Source organism: Cynocephalus volans, chromosome 4 (assembly GCF_027409185.1).
Source record: "Cynocephalus volans isolate mCynVol1 chromosome 4, mCynVol1.pri, whole genome shotgun sequence".
Classification (NCBI taxonomy): domain Eukaryota; kingdom Metazoa; phylum Chordata; class Mammalia; order Dermoptera; family Cynocephalidae; genus Cynocephalus; species Cynocephalus volans.
The window spans coordinates 57116875-57136960 of record NC_084463.1 but is presented as its reverse complement, the minus strand read 5'-3'; the positions used below and the strand labels follow the sequence as shown (position 1 = coordinate 57136960).

At 33.7% G+C, this 20086-nt stretch overlaps 1 protein-coding gene across 1 annotated transcript in view; it reads left to right on the top strand.

Moving 5' to 3' along the window:
- The window catches only part of LOC134376144 (putative N-acetylated-alpha-linked acidic dipeptidase), a 33224-nt gene extending 13138 nt beyond the window's left edge, over window positions 1-20086 (top strand). Inside the window, exons 5-10 of the mRNA XM_063094802.1 lie at window positions 6823-6914; window positions 7737-7827; window positions 16085-16349; window positions 16647-16728; window positions 18457-18549; window positions 19897-20086. Of these exons, the coding sequence (XP_062950872.1) occupies window positions 6823-6914; window positions 7737-7827; window positions 16085-16349; window positions 16647-16728; window positions 18457-18549; window positions 19897-20086 (813 nt within the window). The remainder of the gene's footprint in view (window positions 1-6822; window positions 6915-7736; window positions 7828-16084; window positions 16350-16646; window positions 16729-18456; window positions 18550-19896) is intronic.

Here is a 20086-nt window from a genome sequence, read left to right as displayed (position 1 = left end):
TATATTTTTTCTCTGAGCTCAAGATTTGTACCTGTTTGATCTCACAACCTAACTTTTATAAACATTTATCTAGTTCTTTTACTTTTAGAATATCAATCCTTTAATTAATTGTTCTATCACCTTAAGCAATTGTTAGCTAGAAAAGCCTAAATTTACATTTCCAAAAGGGATGACTCTTAGGAAGTGTTCAGTTCATTGAGACTGATTTTCTGGTGGGGATGGAGGAAGTTGAGAAAAAAATTTCAGGGCCCTTTTTCTATTGTGGAAATCTCTTTTCCAGTGACCTAGTTTTTTACAATCATGGCATTGACCAGAGGGTCTCCACTTAATGCTTTGTCTGGGCATTTCGATCTGTTGTAAATGAAGGCATGGAACCAACCTAAATGTCCATCAATGGAAGATTGCATAAGGAAATATATATATCATGGAATGCTACTCTGCTATAAAAAAAAGAATGAAATACTCCCATTTGCAACAACATGGATGAGCCTGGAGAAACTTATGTTGAATGAAATAAGCAAAACACAGAGGGATAAATACCATATGTACTCACTCATATGTGGGAGCTAAGAGAGAAAGAAGGAAGGAAAGCAAGACGACAGCAGTGCGTTGGACTTGCAGAGGGAGAGAACATTCTATGGGCTACAAAGTGGAGTGGGAGGGAAATGGGGAGGGAGAGAGATGTTGGGGATAATTGGGTAGGGGACATGGGGTTCAAATGCAATTTGTGGTAATGGGTATACAGCCAGAATGAATCTGGCCCCCACATCATGGACATGAGGGGTGACAATCAACTTTGTGTATCTCATGAATATTCATAACCAATAATTAAAAAAAAAAAATCTTAGTGGTTTTCTTTTTCCTGAGTGGTGTCCTCAAAGGTGCAGGCAAGTAGATTTGCTAAGTTGATTAAATCAGGAGTTGGCATAGTTAACCGTTCTGTGTGAGCTCTTTTAACAAGCTGTAAAACCAATCAAGAAAGGCCATTCATAAACATGGAATAAAAAGCTACTTGAGTAGAATTAACATCCATAGCTGGGGAAGATTTACGAAAAATAAATTTGAAGAGCTTGAGTGGTCCCTTTAATTGACATAAATTATCCTTGGTGTAATTTGTTCATTGATTAGAAATCTGCACAAGAACGGACCATTGATTCTGAATGAACAGCCATTTGAAGTCCTTAGAGTGTTTGTTTTGCTTTAGAATTTTGAGGATCTCATTCCATTTCTTACTAATCTCTGAAGAGGAAAGAAAATGTTATAAATCCTGTCAGAGAATGTCAGGATTTTGGACCAGTGTTTTTAATGGTGGTGACCACCCTAGTGGCTTTCAATCAGCTAATCGGTGTTCATCATTTAGAATGTTTATTTTTGCTCTTACAGTATTTTCAGAAACAAGCAAGAGAAATGAGCCACATCATTTACAGACATGCATAACCAAACCAAAAAGGACCCAAAATACCAAAAAAAAAGCCAGGCACACAGACCAAACAAAATAATAAATCAGTTGTGCAGAACTGAAAACAAATTCACCAAAAAAGGACAGGCCTCACAGACAGAATGTAAATTGTGTAGAAACCAGATTTCTCAAACCAGGACACTTGTCTTTCTACCAGAAGAGGCTTGCCAAAAAAATAAAAATAAATAAAAAAAACAAAAGCTTTCCTGGTCTCAATAAGGTGACTTTGTACCAAATCCTAAGTAATGTCAAAGAACTGACCAAAGGGAGGAAGTCCGAGAATCTGAGAGAAGATTCACCAGGGCAGAAAAGGTGACCCCAGAAATGTAGAGCATCAGGGCTTGGTTTATACAGCACTCAGATCCAGGGGCTGCCAGTTTGTCCAAGGTGAGCTTACTTGGTCCTGCTTCTGAACAGCATTTATGTCAAACTGAATTACAGAGAGAGGCTTTCTAAAAGAAAATGATGCTTATTCAGGAATAGGGCATTGCAGTGAGAATACACATGCTGTAGTAAACTATGTGGGTATTCAGAGAGGTAAAGGAAGACAAAAGAAAAATGCAGAGCATTACATGATTGTTTTGGGATAATTATCCTAGGCTACAAGGATCAATAACAAGGGTGGCAACATTCCGAGGTTGGACAGGCAGTGGCTGGGCATATGTCCTTCCAGAAGAATTTTTGTGTGTGTAAGGTTGTGATGGACTCTGTTCAAGGTTACGGTTTTTGCAGAGTCTTTTGTAATAGTTCCCGTCATCAAGCATTTATGCGTGAGAACCCTCTCATCATGACCTTCCCCAACTCTTATTTGTCGGGGTTTGACACAGTGAATCATTTTGATTCTGACAACTTTCACAACGTGATAAAATTACCAACTAAAATGTAGTTACCAAGAAAAACACATTTTTTTTCTTCAAATAGGGATTGTAAATAAAACCTAAATGCCATTAAGCCTTGGTATGAAAAGCATGGGATTTAATTATATATCTTAACTTCTTTTAGAGGAAAATAAAAATTAATTTGAAAATATCTATCTAGTTATTTAAGAGCTTCATCATTTGCCTTCAATGTTATCAATTACCATGCAATGTATAAAAATTAAAATCTCTGAAACATGGTATTCCAGAGAATTCCCACCATTTATGCAATTTAAGATGAGTGCTAAAGAAACTTCGCAGTTATTTTTATTTACTAGCTGGGTTGGTGGCACCCTGTGACTTGCAAAAATATTGCACTGTAGGTCAGGTTTGAAATTATGTGATGCTTGTAATTTTATATTTTGTTTTATTTTGCTGTGTTTCTTTTAGGATAGTGATTTGTAACATTTCGAATTTTGCTCATAGACTGAAAATTTAGTAGTATACTTTCACACTATTTCAAATTTGCCTTTTTTAGAATAAATGAAGTTTTGCTGTCCCTTGTATCAAAGTTTCATGTAAATTTATAAACATGACAAATTGTTTTATTGCTTCATTCATTCATATTTTACAAGTTAAGATGTTCACATAACATCTCTCATGCTTATGCATCTCTCTTCATGCTTATGCAAATTTAATTTTTGTCCTGATAGAACTTTGCATATATATCTATTATAGTACCTAATTGAATTCTACCTTTTTAAAAATTGATTATGCATATTCATGGGGTACAAATCTGACCATCACCACTTGTGCACAAGATGTGATGGCCAGGTCAATACTATGAGCATGCCCATTTCCACGAATTGCAGTTATTCTCCATGTCCCTAACCTAGTTAATCCCCAACCTCTCTCCACCCCTCCACCCCACTCTGCAAGCCTAGGTCTGCTCTCTTCCTCTACAAGTCCAAGTCACCTTCTTCCTTCCTTCTTTCTCTTAGCTCCCTCTTATGAGTGAAGATATGTGGTATTTTTTCTGCTGTGCCTGGCTTATTTCACTTGACACACACAATTTTCTCCAAGCTCGTCCATGTTGCTGCAAATGGCAGAGTTTCATTCTTTTCATGGCTGAGTAATATTACGTTGTGCATATGTACCACATTTTCCTCATCCAGTCTTCGGTCAATGGACATTTAGGTTGGTTCCATATCTTGGCTGTTGCAAATAAAGCTGTGATGAACATGGGAGTGCAGGTATCCCTTCAAAATGATGATTTCCACTCCGCTGGGTACATACCTAGAAGTGAGATTGCTGAATCATATGGTAGATCTACCTGTAGCCGAGAAACCTCTGTACTGTTTTCCAAAGTAGTTGTACTAATTTACAGTCCCACCGACAGTGTAGGAGTGTTCCCTTCTCTCTACATCTTCATCAGCACTTGTTATTTTCAGTCTTTTTGATTATTGCCAGTCTAATTGGGATAAGGTGATATCTCAAGGTGGTTTTAATCTGCATTTCCCTGATGATTAGTGATGTTTAGCATTTTTTCAAGTACCTTTTGTCCATGTGTATGTCTTCCTTCAAAAAATGTTTATTCAACACCTTTGCCCATTTTTTAATTGGGTTATTTATTTACTTATTTTACTGTGTAATTTCTCCAGTTCCTTGTATATTCTGGATATTAATCCCTTGTTAGATGTATAGTTTTCAAATATTTTCTCCCATTCTGTAGGTTGTTGTTTCACTCTGTCGATTGTCTCCTTTGCTGTGCAGAAGCTTCTTAGTTTGATATAAACCTATTTATTTGTCTTTTCTTTTGTTGCTGGGCTTTTGTACTCTTCTTTATAAAATCTGTGTCCAGTCCTAGTTCCTGAAGTGTTTCCCCTGAATTTCCCTTAGTAGTTTTGTAGTTCCAGATCTTACACTTAAGTAAGTCTTTTATCCATTTTTAGTTGTTTTTAGTATATGGTGAGGGGTGCATGTTTAGTTTCATTCTTCTGCATATTGATATCCAATTTTCTCAGCACCACTTACAGAAGAGGCAGTCTTTTCCCCAGTGTATGTTCTTGTTGCTTTTCTCAAATATCAATTGGCTATAAGCCTGTGGATTGATTTCTGGGTTCTCTATTCTGTTTTACTGGTCTGAGTGTCTATTTTATGCCAGTACCATGCTTTTTTGGTTACTATAGCTTTTAGTATCATTTGAAGTCAGATAGTGTGATGCCTCCGGCTTAATATTTTTTTGCTCAGCATTGCTTTGGCTATTCAGGGTCTTTTGTTGTTCCATGTGAATGTTAAGATTGTTTTTTTCTATTTCTGTGAAGAATTTCATTGGTATTTTGATGGGGGTTGCATTGTTTCTGTATATTGCTCCGGGTAGTATGTACATTTTCACAACGTCAGTTCTCCTAAGCCAAGAGCATAGATTGTCTTTCCATCTGATATAAGAATAGCTATTACTGCTCATTTTTGGTTTCCATTTGCATGGTATATGTTTTTCCATCTCTTCACTATTAGTCTGTGTGCACCTTTACCAGTGAGATGAGTCTCCAGAAGACAGCATATAGTTGGGTCTTGCTTTTTTATCTAATCCATCAGTCTGTGTCTTTGGAGTGGGGAGTTTATTCCATTTACATTTAGGGTTTTTATTGAGAGGTATTGTTGTATTCCTGGCACTTTATGGCTTTATGTTTATATGTTTTGAGAGTAACATTTGTTCCTCACTTCTCCTTGTATTATTGATTTCAATGTTTGTGGGTTTTTTTCTTTTCTTTTTTTTTTGAGGTGGTAATATTTAGTTTCTTTTCTCTTTCTCATTTTTATTTGTGTTTTACCTAGTGGATTTTGTTCTTATTTGTTTATTCATGGTAATGATTATTGTTTTTTGGATTCCATTGCAGGACTCCCTTGAGTATTTCTCCCATGACTGGTCATGTGGTGATGAACTCTTGCAGTTTTTGCTTGCCTGGGACATACTCTATTTCTTTCTCATTTTTGAAGGATAGCCTTGCCAGATATAATATTCTTGGCTGGCAGTTTTTTTCTTTCAGTATTTTGAATATGTCATCCCATTTTCTTCTTGCTGTAGGGTTTCAGTTGAGAAGTCTGCTGTTCGACTGATGGGTGCACCCTTATAAGTGACTTGATGCTTTTCTCCTGCTGCTTTTAGGATTCTTTCTTTGACCTTGAGAGTTACTGAATTCCTTTGGGGTGTCATATTTCTGATTTTTTCATATTTCTAGTATCTCTACGTTGATGTTTGCTCATCTGGTAGATCAGTTGCTTCTTCTGTTACTCTGAAGTAGACTTTAGGAGAAAGACGTTTTCCTCTTTTTCCAGACTCCTCCGTTGACTCTCCTTGTGACAATGAAGTTGAATATGTGGTGGGCCACCTGCACAGTAGTTGTGGATGTTACTAAGGCAGTGAGCTATCCTTGCAACAATATTACCTGTGTTCATGGCTATTGTGCGCCACCTCCACAGAAGCTGTGTGAAGACTCATGGTTGTGGCATGGTGCATGGGGTCCTGCCAACTGTGTAGGTGGGGTGGGGCTAGGTAGGTGGCTGGCCTGTTCTCCTGCCTCCCTGGGTGCCTCTCCTGTCTGAATTCTACATTTTTACTTACATACTAATCATCTCTATTAGAGAGTATGCTATATGTCTTATTTATCTCTGTCTCTGGTATCTACAAAAAGTATTAAACAGTATAGGTACTCCTCTATAAACTTTCTGAATTGAGTTCATGGAAAAATAGTACATAGTGCTTTTTAAAATATAAAATAAAAACATTTTATGCCATGTATTGTTTGGTTTCCTGTAAATAACTATGGGGTATTAACTACAGTTTAGTTTGCTGAATATTTTTGGCACAACACTTAATTCTCTGTGTATAGTATTCAATAATAGGTCATATTTTACTCCCTTTATTTTCTCATTTGTAACACCAGAAAATTTATTTGAAGCCCAATGCTTAACAGAATTACCATTAATAATTAATTAAATACATTATTACTAACATTGTACTTTATTATATATTATTTAAGACTTTGGCACCCTTAGTTGCAAGAAATAATATTAAAAGGACTGCTTTTTCCCTTATCCAGTTTGCCTCTTTCCATTTTATTTTTTATAAGAGGAGAAGGAATATATGGTTTTGAGAGTAGAAAATAAAAAAATAGACAAAAGATCATACAATATGATCATTCACTTAAAAACAATGGCTTGGTAATAAGTTGGTGTAGCCTTCTTTACTATGTATTCATGCATTTATTTTTATAATGTATTTGCACCTATACAGGATCTATACAGGATAACATGAGCATTTTCCCATATTTTCAGAAACTCACTGCAATTCTTGATGACTGCTAATATATGGATCACATTCCTTGTTTTGCTAATCTATAGTTTAGCCATTCACTCCCAGTCTAATGGATATCTATCTAGGTCTTAATACATCTGATTTAAAAGTGTTGTCTTTTATTTGTTTATTTGTTTTAATTTGTGTAGCTGCAAAGCCCTGATGAAGGCTTTGAAGGCAAATCTCTTTATGAGAGCTGGAGTGAGAAAAGTTCCTCACCTGAGTTCAGTGGCGTGCCCAGGTAAACAAACAAAACTTTCTACAGAATTTAGTCTGGGATTGTTTTGAAAATAAAAGAGTATTTTATTTCAATCAATAATTTAAAAAATTAACATTCATAATGCTCTAAAATCTCATAAAGGTAAAACAATTCTTAGGTTTACAAATAAAATGTTACTGTGTGTTTTGAAGTTAACTGTAGGTCTTCAAAAACTGATGCTCTTAACAAGAGGTAACATATACACATAGGAGATTTTTAAAAAGATTATAATGGAGGTAATGGTGGAAAGTAATTCTGTTCATATTTCAGTCCCCTCATCACTCTGTAATTATTTTTTTCTGAACATCATACAGTTAAGAAATGTGGTTACTCTAATAAAAGTATAAAGATCACTTCAGCACTGTGTATCTACACAAGCAAGAGAAGAGGAATAAATATCTCAGTTGTATGAGATTGTAGATGTCAACATTATGAATAATTTTAAGTATTAAGGGCATAACATTTCTAAATTATCTGGAAAATTGTTGATTCTTTTTACTTTATCATGTATAATAACTTTAGATGATAAGAAGAATTAAGTAATCTAAAGGAAAATATTTTCCAACTGAAGGAATCTCTAAAAAAAAATGACATAAAATATCACTTCTACACAAAATTACGTTACAGACTTAGGTATTTTGTGATCAGAATTAATATTTCTCCCGTTATTTGCTGCATGTCTAAGGTTGTACACTTAAAAATTATATTTGTCATAGTAAGAATAAAGTTTAGTTTTATTGATTTTTAATCTTTACTTGATGAAGAAATTACTCTGAAATAATTCTCTTATTTTACCCCTAATAGGATTAACAAATTAGGATCTGGCAATGATTTTGAGGTGTTCTTCCAAAGACTTGGAATTCCTTCAGGTAGAGCACGTTATACAAAAAATTGGGTGAGTCTATCAATAATTTCTTCAAGATTATTTATGAATATATATGTTTTTTATTTTAACATTTACTTGTACATTTTGTGGGATACAGTGTTGTTTCAATACATGCATATACTGCACAATGATTCAGTTAGGGTAGATAGCATAGTTTTCTACCTGCTAGTCCACCAAATCTCTTTCCCACCGAATCTCACCTCCCCTCCCAGCCTCTGGTAACCATTATTCTACTCTCTTACTTCTTTCTATGAGTCTGAGAGTCACATTTTTTTTATTAGATTCCACATGCGAGAGAGATTGTGTGGTATTTGTCTTTCTGTGCCTGAATTACATTACTTAACATGATAATTTTCTATTCCATCCATGTTTCTTCAAATGATAGGATATCACTTTTATTTTTATAGCTGAATAGTATCCCATTATGAATATATATGACAGGTTTTTATCCATTCGTCCATTGATGGGCATTTAGGTTGATTCCATGTCTTGGTTATTGTGAATAGCATTGCAATGAATATGGGGATGCAGATGTCTTTTTGATATATTGATTTCATTTTCTTGGGATGTATACCTAGTAGTGGGATAGCTGGGTCATAAGGTAGATAAATTTTTATTTCTCTGAGGAACTTCCATGCTGTTTTCCACAATGGCAATACCCGTTTATATTCCCACTGACAAAAGAGGAGAGTTCCCTTTTCCCCACATCCTCGCCAACATTTGTTATTGTCTGCCTTTTTGATAATAGCTATTCTAACTCAGGTGAGATGATATCTCATTACAATTTTAATTTGCGTTTCCCTGATGATTAGTAATTTTGTGCATGTTTTCATGTGTCTGTTGGCCACTTGTATATCTTCTTTTGATAAATGTCTGTTGCCCACTTTTAATTGGGTTGTTGTTATTATTATTATTATTATTTTCTGTTGAGTTGAGTTCCTTATATATTCTGGATATTAGCCTCTTGTCTGATGTGTAGTTTGCAACCACTTTCTTCCATTCAGTAAGTTTTCTCTTCACTTTGTTGATAGTGTCCCTTGCTGTGCAGAAGCTTTTCAGTTTGATGTAGTCCCATTTGTGTATTTCTGCTTTAATTGCCTGTGCCTTTGTAGTCTCACTTATAAAAGTGCTGACCACTACCATTTTGCATAGTGTTTCTGCTATGTTTTCTTCTAGTTAGTTTCACAGTTTTGGGTCTTAAATTTAGGTCATTAACCTATTTTGAGTTGATTTTTGTGCATGGGAAAAATAGGAATCAAGTTTCAATCTTCTGCATGTGGATATCCAGTCTTCCCAGCACCACTTATTGAAAAAGCTGTCTTTTCCCCACTCTATAGTCTTGGCACCTTTGTTCAAAATCAGTTGGCTGTAAGTGTGCAGATTTATTTCTGGCTCTATTCTGTTCGATTGGCATATTTGTCTCTTTTTCTTCCAGAATCATTCTGTTTTGGTTACTATAGTTTTATAAAATATTTTAATGTCAGGAAATGTTATGTCTCCAACTTTGTTGTTTTTATTCAAGATTGCCTTAGCAGTATGGGGTCTTTTGTAGTTCCATACAAATTTTAAGATTGTTTTTTCCATTTCTGTGATTGGTATTTTGATGGGAATTGTATTGAATGTGTAGATACCTTGGGGTGATATGGACATTTAGACAATGTTAATTCTTCCAACCCATGAACGTGGGATATCTTTCCATTTATTTGTATCCTCTTCAATATTTTTTGCCAGTGTTTTATAGATCTTTCACCTCCTTGGTTCAATTTACTCCAAGGTATTTACTTTAATTGCTAGCTATTGAGAATAGGATTACTTTTTGATTTCTTCTTTGGCGATTTCATTATTTGGATATAAGAAACCTATTGATATTTGTGTGTTGACTTTGTATCCTGCCATTATATTAAATTCATTTATTTATTCTAATAATTTTTTGGTGAAGTTTTCTGGGTTTTCTATGTATATGATCTTGACATCTGCAAATAGGGATAGTTTATCTTCCTACTTTTCAATTTAGATGCCCTTTGTTGCTTTCTATCTCCTTACTGTGCTGGCTAGAACTTCGAGCACTATGTTGTGTAACAGTGAGAGAAATGAGCATCCTTCTCTTGTTCCAGATCTTAGAGGAAAAGCCTCCAATTTTTGTCCATTTTGTATAATAATAGCTGTGGGTTTTTCATATATGGACTTTATCGTGTTGAGATATATTCTTCTATACCTAGTTTGTTGAGAGTTTTTGTTAGGAAGAGATACTGGATTTTATTAAATACATTTATGCATCTATTGAAATGATCATTTTTTTTCCCCTTCATTCTGTGGATGTGCCGTATCGCATTTATTGATTTGCATGTGTTGAATCATCTTTAAATACCTGGGGTCTGTCCCACTTGATTATGGTGATAGATTTTTTTAATGTGTTGTTGGATTCTGTTTGCTAGTATTTTGTTGAGGATCTTCTCAGCTGTGTTCATTAGGGGTATTGCTCGCAATTTTTTTGTTGTATGTTTTCTGGTTTTCATATGAGGTTAATGTTGGCCTTGTAGAATGAATTTGGAGGTATTCCCTTCTTTTCAATTTTTTGGAAGAGTTTGAGAAGAATTGGAATTAGTTCTTTAAATATTTGGTAGAATTCAGCAGTAAAGATGTCTGGTCCTAGGGTTTTATTTGTTGGAAGACTTCATTATTGATTCAATGTAATTACTGGTTATTGGTGTTTTTAGGTTTTCTCCTTCTTCCTGATTCAACCTTGGTAAGTTGTTTGTATCCAGGAATTTATCCATTACTTCTAGATTTTCCAGTTTGTTTGCATATAGTTGTTCATAATAATACCTTATGATCCTTTGTATTCCTGTGATATTTTCCATTTCTGATTTTACTTATTTGAGTCTTCTCTCTTTTTTTCTTCTTTAGTCTAGCTAAAGGTTTATCAGTTTCGTTATCATTTCAAAAAACCAACTCTTTATTTCATTAATCTTTTGTATTTTTTTAATCTCTAATTTCTGCTCTGATCTTTGTTATTTCTGTCCTTTTATTTATTTTAGGTTTGGTTCATTCTTATTTTTATAGTTCCTCGTGATATAATGTTAGGTTGTTTATTTGAAGTCTTTCTTCTTTGATGTAGGCATTTATTGCTATAAACTTCACTCCTAGAATTGCTTTTGTTGTATCCCTTAGATTCTGGTATGTTATGTTTTCTTTTCATTTGTCTCCAGGAATTTTTTAATTTCCTTTTTTATTTCTTCTTTGACTCGTTTATTGTTTAAGAGCATGTTGTTTAGTTTCTGTGTGTTTGCATGGTTTTTAATATCCCTTTTGATGTTTATTTCTAGTTTTATTGCATTGTGGTCTGACAAAGTAGTTGATATGATCTCAGTTTTTTGAAATTTGTTGAGGCTTGTTTTGTGACCTAACATATGAAAATGTTCCATATGCTTCTGAGAATAATGTGTATTCTGCAGTCATTGGATGAAAGGTTCTATATGTCTGTTAGGTCCTATCTGCCTAGATTAGAGATTAATTCTGATGTTTCCTGGTTAACTTTCTGTGTGGATGATCTGTCCTTTGCTGAAAGTAGGGTGTTAAAACAACCAACTGTTACTGTGTTGGAGCCTATTTCTCGCATTAGTTCCAATAGTAATCGCTTTATACAACTGGGTTCTCTAGAGTTGGGTGAATATATATTTAGAATTGCTATAGCCTCTTGCTGAATTGATCCCTTTATCAATGTATAGTAACATTCCTTATATAAATACATATATATATTAATTCCTTGGATTGAAGTCTATTTTATCTTAAATAAGTATAGCTACTCCTGCTCCTTTTTTGGTTTCCATTTTTATGAAACATCTTTTTCCATCCCTTCACTTTTAGATGGTACATGTCTTTATAGGTGAAGTGATTTTCTTGTAGTTGATGTTCTTGTTTTTTAATCCATTGAGCCAGTCTGTGTCGTTTAATTGGTGCATTTAATCCATTTACATGTAGAATTATTATTGATATATATTCTGCCATTTTGTTACTTTTTTTTCTGGTTGATTTGTTGATTTTTTTTTCTGATCTTACTGTCTTCCTCTTTAATTGAGTGGTTTTCTCTAGTACTGTATTTTGATTACTCACTATTTATTTTCAGTATGTCTAAGTTTTTGTATTATGGTTACCATGAAGCTCACAAACAAACTTGTTATAGGTATAACAGATTATTTTAGGCTAATAACAACTTAATTTTGATATCTAAGAAAAAAAAAACAAAGCCAACTCTAGGCTTTGACGTCATTCCCCTTCACTTTTTGACATTGTGTTATTTCAAGTTACATCTTTTAATATTGCCTGTGTCCTATATAGTTGTGTATATGTTATTTTCTTGTTAGGTTTGTCTTTTAGTCTTCATACTAAAGATGTAAGCAGTTTATTCACCACCCTTACAACACTGGAGTATTTGGAGGTTGTCTGTGAATTTACATTACTAATAAGCTGTGTACCTTAAATGTTTTCTTCCTGCTCCTTTATATCTTATTCTTTCAGATTGAGGAACTCTCTTTAGCATTTCTTGTAAGGCAGGTCTAGTGTTGATGAATTCCCTTAGGTTTTGTTTTTCTGGCAAATACTTTATTTCTGTTTCATATTTGAAGGTTAGTTTTGCTGAATACAAAATTCTTGACTGACAGTCTTTTTCCTTCATCTCTTTGAATATATCATCCCACTCTTTTCTGGCCTGTAGGGTCTCCACAGAGAAATCCACTGACAGAAGTATTGGTGCTATGTTGAATGTCATGTGTTTCTTTTCTCTGGCTGTTTTCAGTGTGCTTTCTTGGTCTTTGGTTTTTGATAATTTGATTATGATGTGTCTTGGAGTGTTCCTCCTTGCAGTGAATTTGGCTGACAACCTCTGAGCTTCCTGTATCTGGTTGCTGTCATATTTCTCCATGCTTGGAAAATTTTCAGAAATATTTATGTATTTATTTATTTTTTTATTTTATTTATTATTTTTTTATTTTTTGGTGGCTGGCTGGTACGAGTACAACAAATTAAAAGTCGATTTTTTTTTTCAGTTCTTAAGTTGAATTTTTATATAATTACTTATTTTTTGCAGCTGACCAGTAAGGGTATCCAAACCCTTGACCTTGGTGTTAAAACACCAACTGAGTTAACCAGTCAGCCCAAAAGTACAATTTGAGATTAATGATAAGCCTTTATCAAGTTTTAAAATGTAAACATTTTTATTTCTTATTGTTCACAGAGCTGTGCATATTAGGGCAAAATTTTCTTGATTGCAATGTAACTGAGAAGCCAAATCAGATTAATTGATTAGAAACAAATTATAAACACGAAATGCTTTTGCAAAAATAGCTATACCAAAACATTATCAAAAGGTGAACTACGACATTATAATACTGCTTAAATTGTAATTTTCGGACTATAATTGCTAAATGAGCAGACAATGAAATATCAGTGCACTCAGAGAGAAGTGAGTTTAAGTAGTTGAAAATACTCTACAACTGATTTGTAACGTCCTGGACCTCAGATGCAGTTAATTATTTCTGTCAGTTCATGGCCATTAGCTTACTTGTTCCGGGCAGGACACTTCTCTGTTTCAGTTTTTTTGTCCCCAATTCCCCAAAACCTATCTACCTATCCTCCCCACCACGTTGCCCATACACACACAGGCAATAATTCTAATGAGTTTAAAGTGTAGCCTTTAATTTATGTCTCGCAAAACATGTATTTTTTGTGTATGTTTCAAAAATTACTGTTATTATGCTTTAGATCTCATTCTGTTTCTCATGTTTTTGACTTGGCACTTTGTTTTTTTTTATTTATTTATTTATTTATTTATTTATTTTTTAATTTTATTTTGTCGATATACATTGTAGCTGATTAATGCTCCCCATCACCAAAACCTCCCTCCCTTCTCCCTCCCCCCCTCCCCCCCAACAATGTCCTTTCTGTTTGTTTGTTCTATCAACTTCAAATAATTGTGGTTGTTATATCTTCTTCCCCCCCCCCCCCGGTTTGTGTGTGTATGTGTGTATGTGTGTGTGTGAATTTATATATTAATTTTTAGCTCCCTCCAATAAGTGAGAACATGTGGTATTTCTCTTTCTGTGCCTGACTTGTTTCACTTAATATAATTCTCTCGAGGTCCATCCATGTTGTTGCAAATGGCAGTATTTCATTTGTTTTTATAGCTGAGTAGTATTCCATTGTGTAGATGTACCACATTTTCCGTATCCACTCATCTGATGATGGGCATTTGGGCTGGTTCCAACTCTTGGCTATTGTAAAGAGTGCTGCGATGAACATTGGGGAACAGGTATACCTTCGACTTGATGATTTCCATTCCTCTGGGTATATTCCCAACAGTGGGATGGCTGGGTCGTATGGTAGATCTATTTGCAATTGTTTAAGGAACCTCCATACCATTTTCCATAGAGGCTGCACCATTTTGCAGTCCCACAGAAATATTTATAAATATATATTAAACAAACAATTCTGACTCCAATGAAGTGACTCAAGCATTAGAGGAATAGGGGAATTTGTGAGCAGAAGAATGTCTCAGAGGTTGATGGTGCTCCTACTGCATGGTATAGTTATCACATATCATATCCTGAGCCCTATATTCACATGTCAGTTGGTACCAATACTCACGTCTGCCAACTTGAACTTCTGTGGACTCCCTTAAATATATATATTTTTTCTTTGGATGGCAATGTATTCACTTGTTCATTTCAGTTGGAAATGGAGGAATTGTCTATGACTCCTGTATCCTCATTATCATTCAAAATTAATCAGTATACAGACCTAAACATATTTGAATTTTTGTATATTATTGTGTCTCCCATCATTAAACAAACAGCAAATCATTAAACAACAAGTAGCATTTATAATACACCTTCAACACATAAAATTCATGATTTCTTTTGTTGTTGTTAATGATAACTTTTATAGTTTAACTTTCATCAGGTATCATATGTACATAGTTTATAAAATGTCATTACCATAAGAGCTTATGATTAAAAAAAGTGGTTCATTATCTCACTTGCATGGTCACTCCACCACTAATTTCTGTTAATCAAATGAACTCTTTTCACTTTTTAAAAATTGGTTTCTTTGATACCTACCTCTATGTTTATAAATAACATGCTTACGCTGCAACTTCACTTTTCAGTTCTATGTTGTTAAAGAAAAAAATTCTTCTGACACTTATTATAATGGCAAGAAGGACTTTATTCAAGACTATTGCAATAGGGATACTATAACAGCAGAAAGATATTGAACTCAATTCCAAACAGGACAAAGACCGCTGGGGATTTACAGCCAACATTATGTATCTATAGGTCTTTTTTGGAAAAAAGTTATTCTTCTCAGACTGTAAATCTTTAATCTCCTGCCATGGAGGTTGAGTGTAAGGCTAATATAGTGGTGGTGGTGAGGGTAGATATTGATATTATCTATATTTTACTCATGAGAATACTACTGCTAAGAAAGGTAAAGTGAACATCTAGAGTTTTTGGTAATAAGTCTTGAAGATTGGATTCAAACACTGTAAAGATAATTTCAGAGTTCCAGTCTCTTCAACACACTGCTATATAAAGTGTTCTTTTATATCGATAACAAAAAAATGAGCATCTTAAAAATGGTCAAAGATATAAATCAGCAATTCACAGTTTGAAAAGTCCTCTCCTTGTCTTTTTGTTTGTTCTTGGCTTTCCTTACACCTGTCTTAGAATCCCCTCTCTGTCCTTAGTGAGATTTCAGATCTACTGCTGAACCCTTCACCTCTCAAACTCCACTCTTCAGCACACTGCCTGTCAGAGAATCGTTTATCCACAGAACTTCAGTGGTTAAACGATTTATTGTACTCCCCTGTATAATATTGTATAATGCTTATTTACTTGCCTCTAAAAGTTCTCTGTCTGTTTTCTTAAATTATTTTTACTCAACTACAATAATGTCCTGTCGTTTATTCAGAGTTTTAAAAACATTTCCACATCTATATTTTTAAAGGCAAGCCTCTTAGGTATCTTTAAAAAAGAGTTTTTATAATATTATTTACATTATTTACACATATAGTTTAATTGGCACAAACCTAAAGTGTGTTTAAATACTATAATATTAGTCTTTTAGTAAGTAGCTTACTAAGTAGGTGCTTAAGTACTTTCCTTTAATCACCATTGACCAAACATTCTTACTGATATCAATAGTAAACATGGCGCTAGGCATTTTCTTATAAGCTATCTTACAAGAGATGTATTTTGTTATTTTTTTGTAGGAAAAAAACAAATTCAGCAGCTATCCACTGTATCACAGTGTCTATGAAACATATGAATTGGTGGAAAAGTTCTATGACCCAACATTTAAATATCACCTTACTGTGGCCCAGGTTCGAGGAGGGATGGTGTTTGAACTAGCCAATTCTGTAGTGCTCCCTTTTGACTGTCGAGATTATGCTGTAGTTTTAAGAAAGTATGCTGACAAAATCTACAATATTTCAATGAAACATCCACAAGAAATGAAAACATATGGTGTATCATTTGGTATGTTACTCTTTCTCTTTCAACTTCATTATCTATATGTTTCTGTTGATCTCTGAAGTGTAATGACCTACCTAGTTTTTAGCTCATTTATTATTTATTGCTATTCCATATAATCAAATATTTACCTATAAATATTTTTTCATTTCGTAAGTTCCCACATCTTATGACACACAAAGTAAAGATACCTTGTAAAACACAAAAGAACATGGCTTTCTGTATTGTTCCCTGTTCTTGAACTGTAGAACAACTCCATTAGAAATATTCTTAAGCTTTTCATGACCACAATTTTTGTTTCAGATTCACTTTTTTCTGCAGTAAAGAATTTTACAGAAATTGCTTCTCAGTTCAGTGAGAGACTACAAGACTTCGAGAAAACCAAGTATGTTCTACATTTGTAAGTTGTGTACATAATAGATATGCTTGAAAGGAAATACTAATTGACATTCTTTGTTGCTGAAATATTTGTGGAAATTTTTTGCTGTTTTCTGTGTCTCCCCTCTAACAAATCCTGTACAGGTCTGCCATATCTCTCAAAGACCTGCTTCCGACATTCTGAATGAGAACCGTGCCACTCAGAAATGCAATGGCTCCTCAGTGCCAACGGATTTGTTACAACATGCCCACCTGAGTATCGATGATTCTCCACTGTGTGACCCCAGCTTTCTCCAGTTTTGTCTCTTGTTCCTTCACCATCAATACATCATACTTCAGCAAATTGCCTTATTTTCAGAGCATAATTTCCCACTACCTTCTCTTGAAGTCATTATCTCCACATAGAATTCCTCATTTCCACTTTCAGCTGGCTAAATTCTATTTATATAGAATGGTAAATACTGTGAAGCCATTATTTTTGGAAATGTTAATCATTTAGGATTAATTCTATATAAAATCACAAACATAAAATATATTTTGAGCTAAATATAAAGATGGAAGAAAAAATGTAAGAACACTAAGGAAAAATTTTTTAAAAGTAGAATTATGAGGATGAACATCTACTGTGTATTAAACATAATATCATGATAGAAATATCAAATCCTTGGGTACTGATACAAGAATACATGGAAAAATAAGAATAGATGCTTTAGACATAGGGTCAGTGATATTTAAGAAAGTATTTGTAATGAAGGATATAGTAGAAATCAATGGGGAAAGAATTACTCATAAATAATATTATATAATCTCTGTTAGAAATTAATAAAAGAAGTAAATTCAGACTCTCACTTCACATTTTATGCAAACGTAAACAAGTGTAGAAGAATTATTTATTAAAAATGGAAATTTCTTGAAGGAAAGATGCCAAGTTAAAAGCAATGGAAAATGATGCCATTAGATTTGCAAAGATTAAAATGGTTCAGAATATGAAAATTAATACTAAAAAGCAAAGAGAAAAGAGTTGGAAACTTATTTTGTAAGAAATTCCAAAAGAACAAAGTTGGAAATAGCGCTAATGGACAAGACAAATAATTCAAAAAGAAGACACATATAGCAAAATATTCTAGTTCACTAATAATTCAAAAAATGAAATAGAAATGAAAATACTATTATTACTTTCTCATTAAATTAAAAACAACTTAAAAGTTGGTTGTGTTCATTGCTCCAGGCGGTATACTGAAGCAGGGGCTCTTGCATTTTTCTCGCATTTTTCTGGAAGGCATAAATACACATTGCAACGGTTTCAAGAGCCATCATAGAGTTCTGATACTGTGACTTAGTATTTCCATTTCTTGAATTTGCTTAAAGAAAGAGTCTCAGGTTTGGAGGGAAAAAGACTGCTCAGAGAAAAATATGAATTATAAAATTGTAACAGCAAATAATTCAAAACACCTTAATGCCTAGGAGGAAAGAACTTACTAGATTAAATATTCACCAATTTCAACACATTGTAACCCTAAAATTGATGATTATAAGGCAATATAATAAGATACCTATAAAATATGAAGCAAAATAGCAGAATAGTATAGGATTTTTAAAAATATGGTAATTATGTATGTTATTTAATTAGCATTTTATGGTAATTTAAAATATTTTCGTTTTGCTTTAAATTTTTAGTTTGCTGAGTAGTACATACATTTCGTGAAGTTATAACTATATTTATTTCCTTCTTTAGCCCAATGTTATTGAGAATTATGAATGATCAACTGATGTTTCTGGAACGAGCATTTATTGATCCTTTAGGGTTACCAGGCAGGCCTTTCTATAGGTAAGAAAAATAGTATGTCTCTTTGCTATAACGTCACATTTTCTTATTTTTTGCACTATAGAAAAATATCATAGTTGATTTCTTGCAAGCAAATAGAAAATTTCAAAATATATGCAATAAGTAAAAACTATATTGTTTCTTCATGTAGATTCTTGAATATCTTTCTTTTTTAGTATCTTTTTTCCATTTCTTCTTATAAAAGACAAATATGTTCATTTTAGGGAATTTAAAAGATCCAGAAAGTCACAGGAATAAATTAAAAATCTTCTCATTCCCATCAGCCAAATATAAAATCTTGTTTATATTTTGGTGTATATAATTTTAATCTTTCCTATGTTAAATATACTTGTGTTTATGTATTCACATAACACTTAATAAATCTATATATAAATATATAATATATAATAAACATATATTTATTTACTCACTCCCCTAATGTTGGCATCTAGGTTTTCTTTCCCCCTAAATTGTGATAATTGTATTATTTCTGATAAACATCAAATGTTCCCAGGCTATTCTTAACAAGTATTGCAGAATGAATTGATAATTAGACAGCTGGAAATGGTGTCATGTTTCAGTCTAGGGATTCTCGAAGGGTTTGGGAGCAAGGACATCGTCCAAACAGGGTAGCTGGTTTGCCAATGGCAGCATGAATGTGCTTGTTTACTTCTTCACCTCTTTACTTTGGAGTTAGTTCTTCTCTTCTAGGGCTATTACATGAACTGCCTTAGACTCTTCAATAAAACAGTTTTCTGACTAGGTCATGTGGAACATCACAAAATTGTTTGTAATTATTCTTCATGCTTCTAGTTAAGCATTCTAGCATCCTATTGTGACTTTTTTAAAGAGAAGAAAAAAATACAGTAGTAAGTGGGATGAAAACAAACAGGACTTTAATGATCACAGTTGTGGGTATAATTCAGAGGCTACTATGGTATAGCAGCAAATCAGCACTTATTTGCAGTGTGCTTTGAGACAAATCGTTTAATCACTTAATTGCTCAGACCACAGTTTCCTCTTCTGAAATACTAATATCAACTTTATAGAGTTTATTTATAAGGATTAGAAAAATCGTAGGTAAATTCATGAATATGAGGCATGGTCCATAATAGGTAATCAACAGCTGTTGCTATTGTTGTTGTAGCTCTGAGCCACTTTAAATTATCTATTTAATGTTAAAATTAATTAACACAAATTTCGTAGATTAGTCTTTGGAGATGATTGAAGTGACAAGTGGCTTATTCAAGTCATAAAACTAGAAATATGCAATGCAGGAATTATAGAGTCCTCTATGTCTCTTCTGTGTCATTTGGACAACTAATAGACTGCAAACTCTTTTGTCAACAGGCATATCATCTATGCTCCAAGCAGCCACAACAAGTATGCAGGGGAATCCTTCCCAGGAATTTCTGATGCTCTGTTTGATATTGAAAGCAAAGTGCACCCTTCCAAAGCTTGGGGCGAAGTGAAGAGACAGATTTCTGTCGCATCCTTTACAGTACAGGCTGCAGCAGGTACTTTGAGAGAAGTAGCCTAA